The following is a 25,054-nucleotide window of genomic DNA, read 5'->3' on the forward strand; positions in this document are numbered from 1 at the left end:
AGTTATCTATGTATCAAATTTCAATAATGATTTAAAATATGTCCCACAAAAAGCCGTAAGTATGACTTCGGAACATTTCAGGAGGCAGAATTATTAAAATTATTTCCATCTCTGTCATGAGATAAAATAGAAAACTCACCCCCAATACTTTATTACGTGCCGTACTACTTCCTCACGCACCTCTCGAGTCATAACTTGAGTATCGTATTATATATATGCTTTTGCTCGAATAAGGCTAGCTCCGTCACCAATGATCGGTATGATAATATGCGGCTACGTAGGACTGTTTATGTTTAACATTTCTACACCCTTTTTAGAAAGGATCAAAAATAAATCTAAATACTTACTTAACTTAGTTTTTAGTTCCATAAAAATACAAAATTATTCTAAATAATACTTAACGCATAAGTATTCAGCACTACTTAAATTATTACTTAAGGCAGTCTAAAAAATGAATCTAAATAATTGCCTAACGTATAACTAGTTATTAAACACTACTTTAATTATTACTCAAGACAACAAAGTAACGAAATCGGAGGTTTTTCAAACCCCTTAGAGGTGGAGTATCAGAAAGTTAATTCTTCCTTAGTAGTTGCTTACGTCATAAAAGAAAATCATTGTACAAATGTGAACTTCAGTAGTTTGAGCTTCGCAATACTGAATCAGTCAGTTAGTCAGGACATGTCTTTTTAATTTGCATAGATTAAAAGTAATTTTTCTACCTCAGCCAAAAAAAAAAAATAATTGAAAAATGAAAATTTTGATTAAAAATATTGTTGCAAGCAAATATTAAACTACTAGGATGCAACTACATTATATAATTAAATGTATTTTCCAAATTAGGCATAACCTCCATACTTTATTGAAAATCAAGATCATTACAGAACGAAAGTTTTATGTTTGATTTAGCAATTTCAAACATCATCCGCATAAATTAATTAGTATATTTAACCACTTCAAAAACATAATAATCTATAAGTGATTGCAATTCTCTCTTCATGGCTCACGGTACCATGTAAAACGAGCCTTTCAAACTCTAGCTGCCCAAATCTCTTTAGAACGTGCACGTCCTAAAGAGTTTTGGGCCGCATACTTGGAGAATACATGTATTCTCCAAGTATGCGGCCCTGGTGCAGAGCTTCTTTCTCATTCTACTGGTGCGGATTAGATTCTCAAACCATTGAGATCGCAATTCGGTTCGCTAAAAGTTATTTCTTGAACAAAAAGTGTTGAAGAAGTTCTCTTTTTTATTTTGCACACTGTACACAAATATTTTAAATGCTCCATTGCATTCAAGTTTAAAATCAAAAACCGGTAATGTTTAAAATTAAAATACTATACAATCGAACACATTTACTGAAATTAAATGGAACTATGTTATCTTTTTCAAAGGAGCTATTTTCATATCACTTCATTGAAATCAAATAAGATAAATGATTAAAAATATCTAAAATCAACCAATAAATTTGAAATGTTGTACGTAGGAAAGAGATGCTCAATATGCTATGAGCTGTTTGTTAATTTCAAATTTAAAACAAGATGGTTACCAAACTTGCAATTTTTTTTAAATTATTTAACCCGATTTAGCCGTTTTGCAATAGTTTTTCTATTCTATCATTGCTATTTTAGTAACCTTTTTAAGACACAAAATAATTTTATGAACACTTTTTTTGATTTGTAAGTCATTAAATAAAAAAAACTATACGTATATAAAAAAACTACGTACATATAAACGAACAACTATAAAAGTCGTTCGTGTTATATGTACGTAGTTGATGCAATGGGTACCTGGCCGCAAGGGAGTACTTTATATATATATATATATATATATATATATACCGAAGAGCCATTACATTATGACCAACCTGCTAATAACATGTAGGACCACCTTTAGCCTTCAAAACTGCNTATATATATATATATACGGTGGCTATTAATACATTTTTCCTTACTAAATACTTTAAATTTTTACTACTCCAGAAAACAAGCATGCGCAAATTTATTTCTAAAATAATATATATATTATATTAATTTATATGTTACGTAAACTCTAAATTAATAAAATAAGTTTTTTCTTGTTTGAAAATAATATGCTTGAGAAAATAATTTTAAAAACAATTCTTCGGAAAAATTGTTTTGATAACTTAAATTATTCAGAAAAAAATTTAAAAAAAAAAAGAGAAGGAATGTTTAAAAGCTTCTCTCTGTTCTTCATCTAATATTTTTGGCAGCTCTTCAAAATCCAATAACGTTAATCCAAAAATCATCATCACTGCCTTAACTTCAATCCAGAGCTAAATTCCTAAAGATGCAAATCAACCTTTGCATACAAATAAGGATATTATAATTTCGATCGAGTTAAAATTCCCCAGAGGCTTCGCTTTCAATCGATAGCCCACTATTTCCTCTTCTGAAATCCATTGATAAATGCTTTACCTGTGAGTAGCCGTCCACGTCCAGCTTGGATTTCCGTTCTGTCGTTGTAGCAGACAGTCAAAATGAATGATGGAGTTCGGCAGGATGACCACTTGCCCCGATTTCGTTATTCCGGCGTCTCCGGACACAACGTTATAAGTGATAGTGGGAGCCACGTCCGCTGCACAGAGAAAATAAAAGTAAATACAGTGTCAGATTATAGATTTATGGTCATATTCAGATTTATAATAAATATAGTTCGAATGATAGCGTGAGTCAGTATATTATGATGGGGTTTTTTAAGATATGTTTAGGAATTGATGTAACTTGGAAGTTTTTGTCGGAGGTCGTGGTCAACAGACGGTCAATAAAGAAAAACAATTTTTTTTCTATCGATAAGAAATAATCACTGTGGTCACATATTCAGCAACAGCATTTTATAAGTCAAACTACAGAATATTTAGGTTTGTCGATGTATGTCTAAAATTTTCCTTAATCTTAATATTTTTAACTTTATTTTTAAGAGAATAAATATGAAATAAACATAAGTCTTCCAGTTCTGAAACGTAGAGATCAAAAAGTAAAGCAAAAATGAAAAAATTACAAATAGAATGTAAAATATAACTTAAAAATAAATAAAATGTGAAATTTAATGTAAAAATAAATAAATGCGAAATTTAATGTAAAAATAAATAAAATGCGAAATTTATACATCCCTTTATTCGGAAGAGACGTTTGATAAAGAATTTTTCCCTCATGTTTAGCCTTAAGCAATATTATAAATTAAACTTTAGACAATTCTGTTTTTTCAAATATTTAAGGGATAATATCTATGATGTTTAGTAGCTTACCGCTCTTTTTGATAGCACGTCCTTTAACAAATATTTATCTTTAATCGATTATGCCATGTAAACATACGCATCACCAGTGTAGGTAGACATCACAGAATTATAAGTTAGAAAACTATTTGAAACCACCAGTTTATTTTGTTTATAGTTACGTTTTTGAAATGTATTTCTATGAATCTAAATATCTTAAAGTGATTCGTAATTTAAATTTAAAAAAAATATTCAAAATACGAAATTAATGGAGGAAATTGTTTAAGTCCTTCCTTCTCGCTCACGTGAAAATGAAGGGCTGAGGTTTCGCCCTCTATTTCTCGCTCCCGTGATATTTCCGGGCTGGAGTGTTCAGTAGTAACGCGCCAATAAGAATAAAACTAATTCATTTTTTTTGCCCGGAAAACATCTTATTTATCATTTTACACACCAGATGGCAGTACCAGGATATTTTTAAGGTAATTGTAGATAGTTAGCTTATTTTAAACTAGATGTCAACACTAATCAGGGATACAGGAATAAAAAAATAGGCACTTTTATGATCCTTTTCCTGGAAATTAACCGATCGTTAAGGGGTTAATTGTGGTAAGTTTTGACAATTTTGAATTAGTCCCGAGCAATAGCATTATTTTTGGTACCTAATAATACTGAACAAAGAATCATTATTTTGACGTGTTGAACTTCTGAAAACGTGTTTTGCTTAATCTAATAATGTAAATTTATGGGGAACGGCAACAAAGAACAATAAAAAATATTAATTTTAACATTCCTTTTTTTAATTGAACTGGTAATATTACTTTCAGTTTTCCGTCTCATTGTGTAGGGTTGATTTATTATGATATAATGATTACCCTGATGGGGAAACAGATGTTTTGTTGCCTTTATTGAAATACTTGATTTTGCCTAATTCAAGTGTGGGAAATTTCAAATGTGAAATTTGTTTTGCTCCTAAAGCTACATATTTTTTAAATGGCATTTTTAGACTACTTTTTGTCAAAATGTATAAGTTTAAAAACGTTATATATAACAGAGGGTCGCATAAGTATTAGGACAAACGTCTAGGAGAGTTAGAGCATATCATTCAAGAATAAAACTGCATAGCAACCCATACCCATGCAAATGTCATTGTACGCGGTTAGGGTCTCTACCCTCTTATGACACACGAAGAAGCACTTCAAAATAGGTAAGCGTCCCTAGAGGCATATGACGATATTTCCGCGCATGGATACCTATGCAATTTTAATCCTGATGATGTGCTTATCTCCCATAGAAGTTTGGTGCTGCATTTATGCGACCCCCTATTATCTACAGTATACTCTAAATATCTCGAAAACCTTGTTATGTCAAAAAAACATGGCATTATATATCCTCTTAGTGTTAATTTGAATTCCTATGTCCAAGAGTTTCTTCTCGAAATCTAGTTATGTCAATATTTTTTTGGAATAGAATATGATTTTTTTCCGGAAAAATCACAATATAAATTTATTGTAAACCAATTCCTTTCTATTTAATGCACAATTATTTTCGTCTTACTTTTGAAAATAAAATTATCATTGTTGTATTTAGACTTATAGTCGACTATCAATACAAACATATTTATTAATAGTTATTCTGATGTATCATGACTCTATTTCTTATAGTGATATTTTAGAATATATTTTTCTACTTTTTAGAACATATTTAGTTCTGAACTCATTATCTCAAAAACTCGCTATCTCGAAATTTTTTTTTGTGTTCCTACAACTTTGAGATATCGAGAGCCTTTAATACCTTTAAACTTATATACATTTCGAAAAAATAGACTACACTGATCGAAAAAAAAACTATAGCTTGGAATGAGAATTCGATTGCAGATTTGAAATCAGCGATGCGAAAGTATCTAAAGATCTGCTAAAAAAATCTCATGTAACAGAAGAAAAAAAAATTGTTCCTGCTGTTTTACCTTGTCCGAAAAAAGGGTTATAAACTATGCTGACCACAATCTCAATAAGGTGCATTTGTCTCGAAATTGTGAATCCTAACATTAGCTATTTCGGGAGTGTTTAATCGCTTTTAATAATATTTTATGGTGTACAATGAAACTTCTAGAAAAGGCCACCTCTATCTGCGACGACTTTTGGGACTCACGGTATTTTCTCCATTGACATTGTGTTGAAGAAAACCTTTTGGAGAGATCATCAAAACCTCTTCCAGCGACCAGGCAAACCTCTGCATTTGGTGCGAAAAAGGTTAAATGAAAAAACACGAAAAAATTTTAAAACATAAAATATTAACTAAACAAATAAGTAGATTAAAATGTATTCATAATATTGGTGTGAGGTTCTTATCTAAAGAGCTCTTTTTGGCGATTGCTGAAAGAGATCCACAACCTTACGTTGCAGCCAGTTACGACGTTTCCAGTTACGACGATGTCAAGACATACTAAGTTACGTTACGACGCAATCAATGATTTAATTTTAGAGTTAGAAGTTAAATTAGGAAAAAAAAAGTTAACTTTAAAAAACTAAGCATCTCAAACAAAGAAACCTTGCCAACACAAGTAGCATTTCCTCACCAGGAAAATGACACTGAGTAAAATTAAAATCGCTTGCAAAAAATCATATACCTTCGATAACATTTTGAAGTCAACGGAGGTAACCCCTAAGAATGACCCACCTCCATTAACGACCATTTTACTGTGGAATAAAGAGTGGTCGCTCTAGAGAGGTTTCACTGCATTACATCCATCTCAAAGAATACTTACTAGAAAAATTCCTTTGTATGCTAGTTGGCTGGCAAACCGGCAAAGGTGCGTTCCACTGTCCATTGCCGCACCGAATGGAAGGTTCACCGACAAACTTGTACATTCCAACTTCAGAACATCTCATTTCGATCACACTTCCATGAGGGAGAGCGACTTCATTGTCCAGGTTCAATTCTTTTCCCTCAAAAGACATGACCACATCAGGTGGAGGTGGACTTAGAAAACACTGTCTCAGCATTGGTTGGAATTTTTTGCTGTCTGAAAAGGAAAACATTGACATTTAAATGCATCCTTCATTAGAGATTCTCAGAAAAACACCAGTGCAAAATTGAGCCATTATGTCGGTATTTTGAACCATAATGACGCGCAAATTTTCTGCAACATTAATAAGGAGTAAAAGTTGAACCATTTCTTTAGTCGTTTTAGTTGAAGCACAGAATATGGCGGGTAGTGTCAACTCTTCTGGACATAAGATTACTTTTTTGCCAATGAGGCAAATTATTTTTTTATCTTGTGAGCTGTGGGTATATTCATTGGTGACATTAGAACATAATGTAATGATTATCTGCTGTGAAATGTTCAACTATTGAGAAACCGAAACATTCTTATTTTGCATTTCAACAATGCATTTTAACTCATAAAAATAAATGGAGATATTGAAATAAATGGATAGTTTCATTTATAAACCTAACATTAGAAACTTAATTTCTGAAGATCATACAAATTTACTTAAAATACGAATAAAATGTTTAAAAAAAAGAAGAAAGAAAGGCAAATATATATTATATGAGATGATAATGTTATGAGACTGATTATCGACGAAGTTTTCCAAACTTTAGATGTCATTCAGAAACTTTTAACTTCATATACTTCTCTGACGATTTTAATGGTCATATGTGATAATAACTGTTCACATTTTCATTTATATCCGGAAATTCAAAAGGTGCCAAATGCACATGCTTACATTCGATAATAAAAATTAAAAAAAAAAAAAAAACAATCATGTTTAACACATTTTAAGCCACGAGTAGAAATTTTATAAAATGGCTGTTATTTTTATTGTAATATGTTTAATTGAATTCATTAAGACATTAAAAAAATCTCGTGCATGAAAAATTATATTATATTTAAGGAGTAAAATGGCGCTAATACACACCATTTACCAAATCAATGAACAAATCATTAAGTTGAACACTAGTTTTTTATGACATTGATCTTATTTTTATTTTATTTACAGAACTAAAAACTTCAATCCACCATTAAAACATGTTATTAATCTCAAGTGAATTAATTCGACATTTTCGAAGAGTTGAAATTGCCAATAACCGTTTCCAGTTAAAAAAAAAAAAATCCTTTTTTTAAAATTTCTCAACATGAAGTGTTTACTCCAATTGAATTACAAATATTTTACATATGTCTTTAAAACCCTTAAAAATATCAGAAAAAAATTGGGGGTAAATGTAAGTCACACTTTAAGGTAGAACAGTTTAACTAGGACCGATACTGCGCACCCTTGGTCTCTATGCAGGCTGATCAAAGAGGTCACCCTCACGTTTACTGACCGCAACCAGTGATGCTTGACTTCTCTTCGGTATTCTATTGGGAACCGTGTCTTGGCTTCTGCTCAAGAAAAGCTTTTTTTCTACTGATTCCACAATTTGCCGAACTATGATATAGAGAAATCAAAGAAACGCTGTTAATTTTGTAATCGTATTTAGATTCCAGTAAATTAAAATACGATTCAACATGCTCGAAAGTTTCAGCAATTAAAATTTTTTATAATCAAAGGAATTTAATTTTTTTTTTAAAAAACAAAATACCCTGCCTAATTTTGACTTAAAACTGTGCGCAATACTTTTCTGAAAAGTGCAAATAACTCTTTCTAATAAAACTATTTGGAGATAATGAAAATGAAATTAAAATTTTGCCTTATAAATGACTTTCACTATTTATTTTATACACTCTCTTGTGTATTAACTTGAGCCTCGTAATCAGGTAATTTATTTATTTGCTTTTTTAGTTTCTAATTATATATGTGACCGACAAAGTATGAAATGCCGGCATTATATATAATGCCTGACGTTTTTAGGCAAAGTATGAAATATGAGAAATATTATATACTTTGCCTAGGCATTATATATAATGCCGGATACTATTTAGGCAAAGTATGAAATAAGCGCCCTGATGAGATCATTATGTAAATGGGCATGTTACTGTGAATGACCGAAATCGGTGGTTGTTGACTTTCACCGGTGAATGTTGACAATCACATAGTCGCTTTGGTGAATGTCCGAAATATTTATTACATCCGATTTGATATTAATTTATTCGTGGATATAATTACATTTATTTAATATTTTAATACTTACTGATACGCGATAGATAGATACACGATAGATTAGAAGAAACATCAGTGTTTGGAGTATCGGGAAAATATATACCGGGTAATGATACTTGACCTTAAAAAAATATCAGTGTAAGCTATACCGGGCAATGGTTTTTTAAGGTCAAGGGCCACTGCCCGGTATACATTTGCCCGGTATACCCTATACTGATATTTTTTTAAGGTCAGGTATCATTGCATTAATCATCAACCGGCATTATATATAATGCTTAGGCAATGTGTGAAATATAAATCATTTCTTACTTTGCCGGCTAGTTTTAGATATTATATATAATGCCTAGGCATTATATATAATGCCGGATTTCATACTTTACCGGTAACATATATACCAAGGGCAGCGATACAAGACGCCCTGTATATTTTTAACTACAAACAGTGATTAAATTTTTTTAAAGAAGCTCAAATAACTCTTTCTAATAATCAAAGCTATTTAGTGATAATGAAAACGGAATTACAATTTCATCTTAGAAATCGTTTTCGCTATTTCATAATAATTTAATCATCAAATAATTATGAACAGTCTTGTAATATGGGAATGTAATTCTCATCTGCTTATTGTCATGAGTTAATGACGCCACTGTTCGGTCGAATTGCATTCAGACTCCCCGTTTGTAACTGCTATGTATAATTTCCCGGGCATTAATTAACGACAGTTATGTAAGACACATTAAATTGAAATTCTTTTCAGATTTACCCCCTTGACATTATAAATTTAAGTATTTATTCGAAACTATCTTAAGGAATAGCCTGTCCCTATATCGTGTATAAAGTTCTAAAACTAAAGATTTTAAGCACTTCGCTTTGTGCAGTTAATGTTTTAAATTTATATTTTGTCTTTAATTTCATTGCTAGCTAGTTCTAACATCTACCACTAGGTGCCACATGGGTTAGTTCTAATGTTAATAATGGGTAATGGGTTGGTTCTAATGTTCATTTCCAAATTTTTTATCTAACCTTCTAATTAAATGCTGAATAATGCTGTCTGGTTGACGCTTAAATTCAAATAACAACTGAACTACGGGTACGTTTTATACAAAAAGTGAAAATTTATTAAAAATCACATATATTTACAAAAAAAAAAAGAAAAAAAAAAAAAAAAAAAAAAAAGAAGAGAAAGGAAAAGAGAGAGAGAAATTAATCGATATTGTTCCATCGATACAACTTATCTCTTCACTTCAATTCTGACTTTATTTTTGAAGCTCGCTCCAAACTGTTTTGACGATGCCATTCCTAAACAAACTGAAAAGTTTAATCGGTTTCATCTAACGAGAAGAGAGAAGAAATTCTGTACTCGTTTTGTAATAAGTTGTGTAGAATTCAAATGTTTTGTAAACAAACTTTTTATCTTAATACAAAACATTTTCCATCCTTCCCTCAATAATATTTTTTGTCAATTTTTTATGAAATAAAAATTTATATAAGATATTGCAGAGCGGATGTGCTGGGCATATGTAAAAAAATTATACTAAAATACAAAAGAGTTTAATTAATGTAAATTTTCTTAGTCCTTCCCATTAATTAAACTCTTTTGTATTTTAGTATAATTTTTTTACATATGCCCAGCACATCCGCACCACAGATATATTTTCAGAAATTCAAAATTTGATTGATTCATTTAAAGTAGAACGATAAAAAAAAAGAAAGTAAAAATCAGTAGGAATGTTCCCATAGTTCGCACAAATCGAATTCGTGAATTATATTTCATCATTTTAAAGATTTTATCTTTCTTACTGTAGTTTAATTTTTTAAAAGATATACTTAAAATATTGATAAAGGAATAATTATTAAATAATAAAATTAATCTCTCAAAGAGCATCATGAATTACAAAATGAAAAAAGTTGCGATTCCCTTATTACGATCACTGGTTCCCCATTGGTCAATTTTCATATCCTGCCTATGTACGTGTTTCAAGACGTCACAAAATGCTTTTCCCTCTTCAGTATTCATATTTATATTGAAATCACCGTCAAGACAGTAATTATACGTTAATAATAACAAAGAATATAAAAATACTTTAAATTATTATTATGTAAATACATTAAAAATGCCAGCTAGTGAAAAGAAAAGAAAGACAGCAGCGGTCCCCATAGCAACGCATGCAATGACGACGCATGCGCACTTACTATTACTCTTAAACACAGTTGAAAAGTGTGTGGACGCCATCAAATCCAAACCAAGACCCATTTTGCCAATACAGTATAATGACGTCACGCAAAAATTATGAACTGAATCAATTGAATATCTGCAACTTGAGAAGAAGTAAAGTTATTTTGCCCAACCATGTTATTTAAATCAGATTTAATTGGATACCTGTAAGCGACGTCATGCGTGTGCGTTGAACATAATTGGATTCTTAATCGACAAATGTCACGATTTACCTACAATGACGTCACTTGCAGGTATCCAACTGAAAAATCAGTTAATAACCGTTAAGCAATAACCTTGCAAAGAATATTTGGAATAGTCTCCAAAATGTCCGCTTGCTTTACTTTAGATATAGTTTATGCTTGCGTTTGCTTTAGATATATTTCATTACGATGCTGGAATTGATAAACTAGTGTAAGTAATATCATAAAGTACATTTTTTATATTTGATTTTGGCACAGTATAGCCGCATCCAGTTTTACTACACCCGGTTCTCGAATATACTTGACATTAATGTCCACCAAACCATACTAATAATTTACAATTTGAATCAAGCATTGAAATCGTATATTTAATACATTACATTTAAGACTAAGACTAAGGTAATACATTTAAGACTAAAGTGGTAGATGTTAGAAAATATCAACTATATGTGAACATAAATACGTTATCATTTTCCCGTAAGGATACTTTTAACATCGCTGCAGTAATAAAAATCAATCTGTCTTTAACATGACTTAAAGTGATGTACAAAAGATAAAAACTTACAACTCGAAATACAACAGAAACGTAGTTCAAAAATTTAAATTATTACAGTAAAAAAATCCATTTAGTGACGCAGTCATAACATATAAGCAAAACTTCAATATTTATATATTTACATTAGGAACTAATCTTTGTATAATTTCTTTGCTTAAGCCGCATCATAAATCATGAAAAGAATCTTCAATAAGAAGAAAATTAAGCCTTAAGTCATTTGTATTTAAGGATTATAATTTCCAATGTTGGCAACAACAAAAAATTGCTATTTGTATGCAAATTTTCATACAATAAAGCTTAAACGAAGGTATTATTCATAACAATTTATTATCCCAGTTTCCATTTCTATTTATTCCAGATATATTTAAAAAACCCCGGCTTAGAGGGAAGTTTCCCTTTTTATCATGAATTTCAAAAAGGATTTAATTCCTCTAGAAAGTGAGTTGTTTTTTCACCTTACGCTAAAGAGATGACGAATCATAATAAAATGTATTTTAATCGAAACATGTGTGGTTTTTAAGTCAGCTTTTGGAATATATTATGTCACGTTGTCCTATATTTAGAGAGTGAGGTAAAATATCAGGGGGGGGGGATTATTGAGTCCTTGCTGGTTTCTTTTTCAAAACGAATGTGATAATAAAAGCTTTTCATTACTGGGATTAAGTATTTTTTGAAGCAATTTATCAGAATTTATTATTAATATAAATATCTATATTTGGTACGGAAGACAAAGCTCTTGGAACGGGTGTTTGTAATTAAATTATTTTTGCTTAGTAAAGAAACCCATTCTATAAATATTCTTAGAGATAATATAGGATAAATATAGCATAACTAAGGAACTGACAAAACAAACTATAAATATTTTTTAAAAATAAAAACAAAATCAAAATTGGCAATATTTTTAAGTATAATATAGGAAAAATATAAGATAATTAAAGAGTTGGAAGGAAAAAAAAACAATAATTGTTTTTTTAAAAATTAAAAAAAAAAATTCAAAATTGGTCATACTTTTAAAGATACTATAGGACATATATAATGTAATTGAGGACATATTAAAAGAATTTTTTTATAGGATGCTATAAAGAAACAACAAAAAAAGACTTCATATTACATGAAATTTCTTTTACAAGATGTCTTTAATTACAAAAATTTAAAATAAGTAAAAAAATGTAAACTTAACATTTAAAGAATTTGAAAGAATAGAGATAAGCCACGCTAATTTCAAGCAGTTAAAGCTAATTTCTAAGCTAATTCAAGCTAATTTCTGACAGAGTACGGTATTGATTATCCTGTTTGATAACGAATAGGTAAGCTAAACTTCCTCTTTCGAAGGTTTAAATTCAAATTATTTGCAATTCTATTGGGATCCATTAGTGATTCTGATTCACTTTCGTGATTTCCTCGATATTAAATAATACTTAAAATAACCCTTTTCTTTTGGTATAACAAATTTCGTACTCTCTGCTGTGAAACGCCGTTAATTTCTGTACTATACCCTTGTTTTACCACGTTTCTTTTTGTTGTTTTTTTGACATTTTTATGAAGTTAATTCAAAATAAGGTTGAGAAGGTGTAGAATCAAGGGGCCCTTGTTACCCTTAAAATGGTGCCTAATTGAACCATTTTGTCTTTGATATTTGAAGCAATGACCTTTTCTTTATACGGAACCATATCATCAGTAGGACAGAAACAAAAATCAATTCAAATTCGTTGCTTGTTGTACAGTATGAAGTGTAATAATAATATCTAAAGTTATAATGCTGATTTGTCCCGTTCTCGTTAAATGCATTGCTTGAAGTAGTAAAAGTTATAATTTGGCGGTCACATCGGTTTGTACCAGGCAATTTCATAAAGATATTACTGTTAATCAAATATTACAAAAAGACATCCTGATAAATAATAAGAGCATCAAGTAACTGGTTTTTATCTTGAAATGTTATTTTTCACTAATAAAAAATAATAATAAAATAATGACAAATAACGTAACAGATAAACCTATATTTAAGAGAATATTAAATGAATATAACTGAATTACTTTTATGATGAGATCAATTCAAGAAATCTGGATTTTCATTTGAGCAAACTAGATCATACAATTGGATTTGTTTCCAATGAGTCGTCATTTTCATTTGATTTTTCAAGCATCGATAATTTGTTTTTCGAATGACGACTATACACGATTTCCTCTATGTTTACCTCTACACAATTATTAAATAGCCCTGCTTTGCCCCTCTGTGCTGCGATAATCTTGTGATGACTGCGGATCAAATTGCCTTTCTGCCCAGCTCTGAAGAAAGAATCCATTTGCTCCTGCTATTGGGAGGCTAGAGAGATTTTGTTTAGTTTAGCACCTTGATTTTTTTTAAAACTTTGTTATTTGTTCTTGTTTGTGTACTCGTTTTTCGGCGAAAGAACTGCGTTCACTCTAGCCTTGCTGCAATGGAAATAAAAAAAAGTAAAATAATTTGTGTTGTTGTTGTTTCTAATGCCCCTTGCCACACTAGCAAGCCGGCTTGGTAAAACCGAGCAAATTTAAGGCAGATTGTGGTTTCTTGTTTTTCAGTGGCTCCATATATGCCCAAGAATTCGTCTTCAGCTACACACACGTCACACCCGTTTATAGGACGGACCCATTCATACATCCATTCATTCGTCCACAGATCGTAATTTTTGACCGGGATCAGAGAACGATCGATCTCCAATCCTGTACCCCCAGAGGTATTGATTTGTTATGGGAACATGGAGGACTTTGCGACTCGACAGATTTAACGTGCATCAGTCACTATTTACTACACGAGGAGTCTTCGGCCGGCGGGGTTTGAACCCACGAACTCTTGGACATGGGCCCAGCGCCCTACCGACCAGGCTATCCCGGCTCACAAATAATTTATTGTGTTATGGATTAGCATTTGCCTGTGAATGTTGCAAGAAATATAAATGGTATAAGAATCCTAAATTATTAAAATGTGATGCAATATCTCTCCAAATGTTATGTTAACCAATCTAAAAAATTGTGTAAGAAAAACACTTTATTTTAGGTTAACAGAAAATCGAGCTTTCATATAATATTTAAAGGATGTGATTTAAATAGGAACACTCATAACAGGAAAAGTTTGCATCATACACTCAGTCATTCTCACCAAATGCGAATTATTTTCACTTCCGAAAACACCGATGTAGATTATCTGCAGATAGTTTAGATTTGGAAACAAGTTGACGTGAGTTAGTAGAAGTTAACGACTATGCTAGACATCAACCGAAACAAAATGAAAGGTCACCTCTAAAGTAATGTATGCTTTATGTTGTGTAATAACAATAATTACATTTTAATTTTTAAACCTTTGTGAACCGTATTAAATAATTTTATAATATTTAATTTTAATCCGTTTTGTTTTGTTAAGCCTAGTTTGAATTCGTCTCTATATTCTCTCTGTCTATGTTTGATTTACTAACTAATTTTATTTTAAAAATTAGTTTATACAGGGTTATTCATAATTCCCTCCAGGGTTTCGAAGCGTTATAGTAAAAAAACGAAGACGAATATGGCAAAAAAGAGCATATGCAATTATTCCGAAAGTATTCAAGTTTTAATTTAAGCAGTTGCCGGTAGATGGCAGTAACATGTACCACTAAAGCCAGTTGTAGTAAAGAAAAATGCCGTTTACAGGCGGAGGGAATTATGAATGACCCTGTGGATGTATTCTAAATTTAAAATCCTTACTTTATAATGTTGTATCGTGAAAATAATTTTACTGACTCTTATGCGTATTTTATTGTGTGTATTTCTTGTTATTATAATTATGAATCTTAGACCAACTAAATACAAAAAACAAAAAAACAAATAAAAATGTTTGTGGTAGCTACTTTACACCAAGTAGTATAAAAGAACAATTTTGTTATAGCAAAGAATTTTGTGGATCAGCACTTAGGTGTAAAGTAGTTGCCACCATTTTTGGTATTAATACCAATCATACCTATTTGTACTATAGCTGGTCAAATGACAAGACTTTATGTTTCTTGATTAAATTATGTTTTTGTAGTAGTTCATTTACGTCGCACTAGAGCTGCACAATGGGCTATTGGCGACGGTCTGGGAAACATCCCGGAGGATGATCCGAAGACATGCCATCACAATTTTGATCCTCTGCGGAGGGGATGGCACCCCCGCTTCGGTAGCCCGACGACCTGCGCGCGAAGTCGAGCACTTTACGGTAGCACAGTTTAACGAGGACCAATACCGCACACCCTCGGTCCCTACGCAGACTGATCCAATTGGTCACCCACCCGCACACTGACCGTAGCCAGTGATGCTTGACTTCGGTGATCTGCTGGGAACCGTGTCTTAACGATCAGTCCACTGTGAGACTTGATTAAATGTATGAAATATGGATGTTAGGAAGGAACTAAACTGAAAAAAAAAATTATTATACATAACCAAAATTGTATATTGCCAATTTTTATGTATTACAAACACAAAAAATAAGAATTTTTAATTAGTTGCTCAACGCATTTTTTACATGTACAGGGTGCTTCCATTATACATTTTTCGCAAACATATTCCTTCGAATTATTATTATTTCTATAATTCTTATTTCTTCTAAGAACTTGTGTTGTCTTGATTGTCTCGACATTTTTCTAGGTAAGAACTAGCTGTTAGTTAGAAATGAAGTAAAGCTATCAAAATAAAGTATAAGCTATTTAGTAAAACATTTAGTTTTTGTCACTTTTTCTGACACAAAAATGCCTATCTTAAATTTTTGGTACTTTCTTGAAATTTGAATTTACAGTTACTCTGATTGAAGTAACTGCGCAACAGTCTTTGCAGAAATGTGCAACTAATCGAATGCAATACGTTGAACACGCATTACACGCATTACAGAATATTAACTGTATATAATTGTTAGAAAAAGTCATGAAGTCAAATGTGCAAAAACGGTAAGATGATAAGCCCATTTTCGATGCAAAAGTTCTTAAACGGTCATGTGACCAGTTATGGCATGTTTAGTGTTAAGATACTTGTATAGAATGAATTCGATAGTGTTGAATGAGTTCAAGTAATATAAAGTTTATTTTTAATATTAATATAACTAATATACTTTTTTTTTGCATAGATATGTTCTTTATATTCAGATATCATTTAAAAATACCATTAGTGTTTTAATTACTAATTTTCATTATAAAGAAATATTTACTCTTATAAAATGAATTCAATCGCCATATTCTTTCAAAACTTGAATCACTTAAAACTTTTCTAACTTTTTATGATTAACGACTACATTAGNTCTCCCGGTCAAATGACCGGTTGTGGTAGAAATAGGTATACGACAAGTATTATTCGAAACAAACAAAATACAAAAAAAATAATAATAACAGAATATTAACTGTATATAATTGTTAGAAAAAATCATGAAGTCAAATGTGCAAAAACGGTAAGATGGTAAGCCCATTTTCGATGCAAAAGTTCTTAAACGGTCATGTGAGCAGTTATGGCATGTTTAGTGTTAAGATACTTGTATAGAATGAATTCGATAGTGTTGAATGAGTTCAAGTAATATAAAGATTATTTTTAATATTAATATAACTAATATACTTTTTTTTGCATAGATATGTTCTTTATATTCAGATATCATTTAAAAATACCATTAGAGTTTTAATTACTAATTTTCATTATAAAGAAATATTTACTTTTATAAAATGAATTCAATCTCCATATTCTTTCAAAACTTGAATCACTTAAAACTTTTCTAACTTTTTATGATTAACGACTACATTAGGTTTGTTGGTTTTTTAAATGTTTACGAATATTGTTTTGGATGGTATCCAGATGGATCAATAACAAGTCGCCATGAGCTATAATGTTTTGACAAAAGATTTATTGTTTGTTCAGTTTTTCTTGAATAGGTTCCAGATGATAGTTGATGCTTGTAGACAACATCTAGAGGTGAACAGACAATTAATGAACTTAGTGCACGTGTCGTGGCTTTAATGTAATATTTGACGTAATAGCGATTTTAGTTTTATAAATTTGATGTAAACTAAAAGTAATTGTTAATGACATTTCTTAATGTGTGCCAATAAATTTGTTGTGTAGGGCAAAGATTGAATCATTAGTTTATGTATATTTCTTGAAATAAGAACAGTTTATAATTTTTGTAAGATTTTGTTATTTTGCTTACGTGTCTTTATGGGAGATTTTGCAATCGAAATTTTGACATTTTTCCGTTTATTTAGGGCATTCAAATCTCTACTGGAACTCCAAGCCTGATGACATTGATGCATGTTTTATTACAGTATTGCAAAATTGGGAAAAAAGCAGAATTTATAGTTTTTTTTTATCGCCAAGGGGAATTTATAGCCAATTAAAATTTTTATCACTTTCCGACCCGTGAGTCCAGTTTCAATTTTAATAGGAGCTATGGGTAATGAAGATTAAACAAAGTTTCGAACTTTTCTGACCTCTGAAATAATCAAATTCTTTAAAACTAATAATGAAGTGAACAAATTACTTTTATGGCAAAATATAATACTGAAATTATTGAGTTTTTATGAAGAAAGTCTTAAAAAATTATTTTTAGAAATGTTTAAACGAAATGACTATTAAGTAATCAATTTATGGTTAAAAATATGCTGCTAAAATTATCATTTTTTTCAACATTGAAGTATTATACATGTTCATACCCTTCTCTTCATTAAATAGGCAGTTTGTTTACAATTTTGCCATCGTGGAAAGCTTCTCCAATGATTCCTATGCACAGATCGACAGTGAGCTTTTTAGAGAAAATCCAGGAAAAGAGACTATAAAATTTTAAGAGAGACTGAAGCTAAAGCCTGCTACTTCTTAACAGCTTCTAGTAACAACCTTCGAGCTCATCTGTGATGTAAAGAGAGCATTAAACCTGAATCTAAATTTATTCGAATTAACTATCGATTAATTGTGGGTAGCTTTACCACTTTTATAATGGTAGTTTGGGGACGCAGGCAGAGAACTGAAATGGACATGAAAAATAGAATGAGAAAATCTATTTCTTAAATCTAAACTGTATATTATTTCTCTTTTTTTTAAAACAAACTTCTCCTGAAAATTGAGATTTTTCGAAAAGCTTGATTAATAGGTATTGTATTTTAACGATCTACTACTCAAATTCTATTCAATGCCTTTTGCTGCACTCTTTTGGGAATTGAAACAACATTTTAACAGTACGGAAGTTTAGTTTGCAGTATACAAACCTTCCGTAATCACCAGTGCCGGATTAAGCGTCCTAGGCCATTCAAATTTTTAGGCCCTCAGATAAATTCTTTTTTTTGTCATATATTTTTTATTTATACAAATATAAAAGTATTTATATATCCTTTCATTTAAGAAAGCATATTTAAAATAAAAATAAGTAATAATAAATTAAATTTTACTTTATGTTGTTAAATTGGAATTAAAAAATAATCATAACATTTTGAAAAACTCCGGAATTTATTAACACTTTACAAAATCAACGCTACTATAAAATTATTAGCATAAATAATGTATAAAATTTCTTAAAAAAAGTGTACTTTGTTTACAAATTGAGAATCATTTATAATTTCAATTATTTAATGAACAGTTCAAATTTTTTTACATTTTATACGACATAAAAAGATTAAGCATAAGTATTTCAATATATAAAATTTGATTGAAAGTAATCAGCTGCATGAGTTTTTTCTAAAGTATATAAAACAATAAACAAACACTTACCTTTTAGTAAATAATTTTATAATTATTTATTGATCAAGTAGAATTACAGACACTAAATAATTATAAAACACTAAAAAAAATATGAGACACTTCAGTTGAGGTGCTAAATAACTTCTTTTTCACTTAAAACGTCTCGATAATGTCAACAACATTTAATTTTCTGCTTCTTGTTTAAACAAGTCTCAGCTCGCTATAGTACTGCCTTCAATTTTTTCGCGCGCAAATCAAAATGACAAATTTGAACTTGAAAAACATTGATAAATCTTATAATACATAAACTATAATAATACTTGTAAATAATAACTAAAATAAGCAATAAATAAATATGATTAACATTATGTAAAAAAATTATCGTCTTTTATAAACATATATTTGAAATTGATTTTTTTTAAATCATTGTTTTTCTTAATTTTTTTAAATGTATTTTCAAAAAATCCATTTTAAGGGGGCCCCTAATCATTGGGGGCCCCAGGCCATGGCCTAGTTTGGCTTAATGGGTAATCCAGCACTGGTAATCACCACTCTTAAATTTTACAGATCCAAGAATCTTCTAAGTGATTTTCAGAAGACTCAATAATCTAATATATATAATTCTCTTACGTGGCTCCTAAATTTTGGCTGTATTTCTTTTACGCCGGTGGAAACGTTTGCCTTGTTTTGTTTACGTTACTATTTCTCTTACACGGCGAATTGACCAATGATTGCCGCTAAAAATGTCACATGCCAAATCTAGCTGAGGTGGCTCAACATATAGCGCTTTTAAAAACGGAAACTGAAATAACCAGAGAGCATCAGCTGCGGCAATCTCATACTATTAAGCTAGGCAGAAGTGAGTAGTCTTTGTCGATAGATCTCTATTTTAGTATTTTGTCNACCTCTTGAGGCTCACTTACGAGTTCACCTTCGTTGTTTCTGCAGGTAATAGTTCTTGGTTTAAATTCACTTCGCATATAATTGACTTTTTTGTAAAACTTCCTACATTCATTTTGGTTATTCATGGCTTCCAGATCTTCCAGTGATTTCTCAAAGAAGGCTTTCTTTTTTGCTTTATGTAGTTTCTTTTCTATTCTTCTCAGGTTCTTATATTGTTCTTCAAAGAAACGTGTGCGATGTTTCTGTAACATTAGTCTATATGCCTTATTTTTTTCCTCAGTTGCCTTATGGCAGTCTTCATCGAACCATTCGTTTTTGGAAGGACGCCCCAGTTCTGGAATAGTATCACTTGCAGATTTCAAGACAATTAAATTCTAGCTTAGCTTATTAGGTCCAACAGTGTAACGAACAAAGTTTAATGATATTTTCTGATTTGTAAGTTACCAGATGACAAAAGAATACGACCCACTTAAGCCTACTTCTGTAGTGATGATGCATTTTATCCTAGCTACAAAAAAAAGTAAATACTTCATTTATGTATATGGTAGCAAACTGCTTCTTTACGACTCTATTTGTATTCCAACCATACGCTAGAAGCAACCAACTAAGCAACTAGACTAGAAGCAACCAACTAGAAGCAACGCTAGAAGCTAGATTCCAACCAACCAAACGCCAAACGAACGCCATCCAAACGCTAGAAGTAATCTGTGAGTGGAAAAAGGGTCACAAACTGCACCAGGTGCACAGTTTTAGGATCAGGACTTTTTTATTCAAGTTATTTTCATCTAAGTAAGATTAGTAGTAGACCAGTGACATTACTACTCCTCGCTGCGCCTCCCGCACGAGCTTTCGCCCTAACGCCGGTTATGTCACCGCAGGCGCAGTAGACCTGTGACAGTGACACATAGCAGTATTACTAATGGTGGAAGTGATAAAGGTAAATATATATATTTCTTAGAATCCCTGTCAAGTAAAAATCATTATGAAAACCTGTCAATTCCCTGACAAGAAGGGAATGTTAAAAAACGCAAAAAACGTGCTTGATTGCCCAAGAAACAGAGTAGAGTAAAACGGCAAGTGTTAGATACATCTCCAAATTTTATCCAGCAATACATTCGTTCACTTTAAAAGTCTGAATTTTAGAAGTAACTTAGTTCCAAATTAATTTGGATGATTCTATTTATATTCTTGTTTAAATTTAAACCGATATTCCTGATAGTATATAAATATATGATCTGAAAATATTTACCTTGGTCTATGGTGCAGAGAGGACCAACCCACACACCATTTAAACACTTGATCTTGCACACCCGCTTTTGTTCTAAAGGACCAATGACGCCTAAAAACTGCACTTCTTGGACACTAGCAAAATCTTCCCCTCCTCCATCCGGGACGCTTGTACCGTTAACTATGACATCTGGCGGAGAGCACCCCTCTCTAGTTATTGTTCCATCTGAAACATAAATTATATAATTATGTTCTATTAATTCGATCGCATTAAGAAAATTGATTCAATTACAATCTAATTAGAATTTAAGATTGCTAGAGAATTAAATTTTTAAGTTATCAAAATTGAATTTTAATGGAAATGAAAATTTTGAAAACTATTTCGAAAGAAGTTTAAAAAGTAAGTTATGTTATGCTTTTTCGCAAGGATCCTTCTACGGAGGTTGTTGCTAGACATTGCAATGGAGTTTACTTAAAAACTCCAAAACTTGAGCTTATTATGTTATTCTTTTTCACAAGGATCCTTCTACGGAGGTTGCTGCTGGACATTGCAATGGAGTTTATCTAAAAACTCCAAAACTTGGACTTGTTATGTTATGCTTTTTCACAATGATCCTTCTATGGAGGTTGCTGCTAGACATTGCAATGGAGTTTACCTGAAAACTCCAAAATTTGGACTTATTATGTTATGCTTTTTCACAATGATCCTTCTACGGAGGTAGCTGCTAGACATTGCAACGGAATTTACCTGAAAACTCCAAAATTTGGACTTATTATGTTATGCTTTTTCACAAGGATCCTTCTACGGAGGTTGCTGCTAGACATTGCAATGGAGTTTACCTAAAAACTCCAAAACTTGGACATGTGTAGACATTATATGTTTTTTTTCTCAATTAAAAACATTAAAAGTAGTTTTGCATCCATAATATTTTAAAAAAGTGCCACTTTAAAAATAGATGTTTTTGGATACTTAATTTAAATACTTTTATGATAAATTTGCCCAGTGTGTTGGGGAAATATTTTGACACTAAGTGAGTTTCAAACGGTAAAAACTGTTAAAACGGCTTGTAAAAGTCATTTTGATGTATGTCAAAATTTACAGGGTTTGGGCAAAAATATGGAAACACTTTACCCACTCGATGTAAAAAATATTTCTTTTCGTCGCAAATATTTTAGAAGGTTTTACAGGGCAACACTCTTGGCCTTTTAAAGATTATGCTTGGAAGGTTTAAGAAATGATGTCATTTATACCCAAGCAAAGTTCGGGTCGACTAAAATGACGGTAGGAAGTTAAAAGCGTCTTTTCTTTTTTAACACCACCATCACTTAAAAAAATATTGTAATCTAAATATTGCAGCTCTATAGAATGATTTGAAAATTGCTGTTATTGAAACAAGATAGAGGCAAATTTTGTTTGGATTAAAATATCACCATTTTAAAAAATCTTCAAGCACGATGTTTCAAATTCTGCTAACAGTTTTGTCATGGAAAAATTATCCAAAATATTTGCAGCTAAAAGAAAGATAGTTTACATGGAATTAGTAGAAAAAAGTTTCCATATTTTTTTTTCAACCTCTGTATTTTTCAACGTAAAAAATATTCCAAATTCTTTGAAGTTTTGAATGTGACGTGATTAAGAACGACATATTTCCATAGTTCTGCTCTAAATTTCTTTTTATATCTGACAATTTCCTGAACTATCATGGAAATGCTTAGTTATAATCCAATTTATGCCTGACGACTTTATTTCAAATTTTTGTAAAACAACACATAAGCAGCTTAAAAACCGAAAGTTTCTTCAAATTTATTCGCCACGAATTTCTACAAATTCGAATTTTGTTTCGAAGTTCCATTTTTAAAATATTCATCTCCCATATAAATCAACTCTTTGAGATAGACCACAAGAACATTTTATAAAATCTTAAGGGACAATCTATTGACAGAATCTTGCCATTTTTTTTCTTCTTTCTTTTCAAAGAAAAATGTACGTCATAACAAAGCCATCTTTCTCCCCGTATATATTTGCTCATTTAAACTGCACTTTTGTCCAAAATGGAAACTCATAAATTTTTACCGGAAATGTCAACGGAATTCTTTACTTTTACTTCATGCACAAAATTCTATTTCTAAATAAAGATGGTCCGAATATCGGTCGCTTACGACCGAGATATTTCAAAATGCATGTCGAGTGCAACGAGGTGGTCTGAATTCAGTTATCCGTAAAATATAAAGGAAAAAGATATTGAATAATGCGTGTTGTGGGAATTTTTAAATTCACGATTCCATTCCTAAACTAATTCAGTTCCTTTTCTTTGAGTTAAACTGTCAAAAAAGAACGTCCTTAGAACTTTTGGAATATTTTATTCCTTTCAATTAGGGAAAGTATTTTAAGCGGTGGAAAAATTCGAAAATAAGAAGTTTGCCTAGCTGCCTAATTTGCGAACTCTCGGTGGGTGATGGGAAAATGGGGTTTTAAAAAAAGAAGAAAGAAAGAAAAAGGAAAGAAATATAAAAGAAATCTTTTATTTTTGAAAGGACAATTTTAAAAAATGTAATTTAATAAGTAACTTCATTTAGGAAAATTTAGGTGGTTAATTTTTAAAAATTTTTTTTATATTTGTATGCGTTAAAAAAGCATTTAATTAACTGACAGTTTAGAAATTTCCGTTTTAAATTAATAAGGTAATGCAAAAACGTTTTGTATATCTTGATTAAAAAAACTAAACTGAGTTAAACAAATACTCGTAAGATTTTTTTAAAGCTATTTTAAAAATTATTCGTTCTCTAATTTATATGTCCTAATATACCTGCTAAGTTTGCAATTTGGAATTCTTTAATTTATTTCGAATATAATAAAAACATTTTTGCGACCATTTCCCCAAATCTTTTGATAATAATTGATATGTTCTTTGAGTTTTGAGAATAAGTTAATTTTTTTTTTACATCCTATTCATCTTGTAATTTAAGAATGAGTTCTAGCAACTGCATGCCTACCAACCTCTTCCGTTTAAACGGAAGATTTTTTAAAAAATATTTAAAGTGATAGCTAATTTCATAATTTAAAATTTTATTTTTAATTTGAAAAATATGATTTACAATGGTTTAAACTAGCAGTTCCAAAGTAGTGTTCTATGAACTCTAGAGTTTATTAGAAGACTGAGACACAGGACTTTACGAACACAGTTGCTGCAAACTTAATTAATGTTAAATAATTGAACTAACTATAGGTTTCCGATCAAAGTTGAACTAGGCATAAAAAAATGGTACAAATTTGATGCTTATTAAGGTTGCAGTGAATTTGAATGATAATTTGATAGATAATTTGATATCAATATGCCCCAAATTTATAAGTGTATCCAACAAATGTGTGCAATGGGGGAAACCGTACTACCACAAATGACTATTGATTTTAATGATCAGATTTTCATGCTTTAATACTCAATCTTAATAGTTCGAGGGGGAGTACTCAAATACGCTAATTGATTGGTGCATACGATATTTTAAGTTATGAAATCAGTCGGAATAACGTACTTTCTCTGAATAAACATAATTTTTTTTTTTAAGAAATTGAATTTAAAGTGGTAGTACACTTAAACAGACTATTATTTTAAAAAAACAAGCTCTCGAGATATGCCGAAATACGCAAAAAGTAAAATTGACATTAAATGGGTCCAAACTTTGGATTGTTCTCCTGACCAAATTATGGGGACCATATTTTCCAGATTGTGGATACCCCAGATATTTTGGGGGTCAAAAATCCGAAACCATTGCAAAAATAATTATGTTTTTTCAGAGAAAGTTGAGCTTTTGCGTCTGATTCCGTAACTTAAAATATCGTTTGTACTAATTTATTAGCACATTTAATGTCACCCCTTCGAGCCATTAAGATTGAGTCCTGGAACGTAAAGATCCGATCATTTGAT

General features: G+C 30.8%; 1 protein-coding gene across 1 annotated transcript in view; it reads right to left on the reverse strand.

Annotated features, from left to right (window-relative positions):
* Positions 1–25,054, reverse strand: part of LOC107454895 (locomotion-related protein Hikaru genki) — a 173,239-nt gene that overhangs the window by 22,206 nt on the left and 125,979 nt on the right. The window contains exons 2-4 of the mRNA XM_016072238.3: positions 21,154–21,357; positions 5,998–6,255; positions 2,437–2,596 (exon numbers count right to left, since the gene is read on the reverse strand). Coding sequence (XP_015927724.1) covers positions 2,437–2,596; positions 5,998–6,255; positions 21,154–21,357 — 622 coding nt within the window. The remainder of the gene's footprint in view (positions 1–2,436; positions 2,597–5,997; positions 6,256–21,153; positions 21,358–25,054) is intronic.

The sequence above is a fragment of the Parasteatoda tepidariorum genome, chromosome 8 (genome assembly GCF_043381705.1).
Source record: "Parasteatoda tepidariorum isolate YZ-2023 chromosome 8, CAS_Ptep_4.0, whole genome shotgun sequence".
Classification (NCBI taxonomy): domain Eukaryota; kingdom Metazoa; phylum Arthropoda; class Arachnida; order Araneae; family Theridiidae; genus Parasteatoda; species Parasteatoda tepidariorum.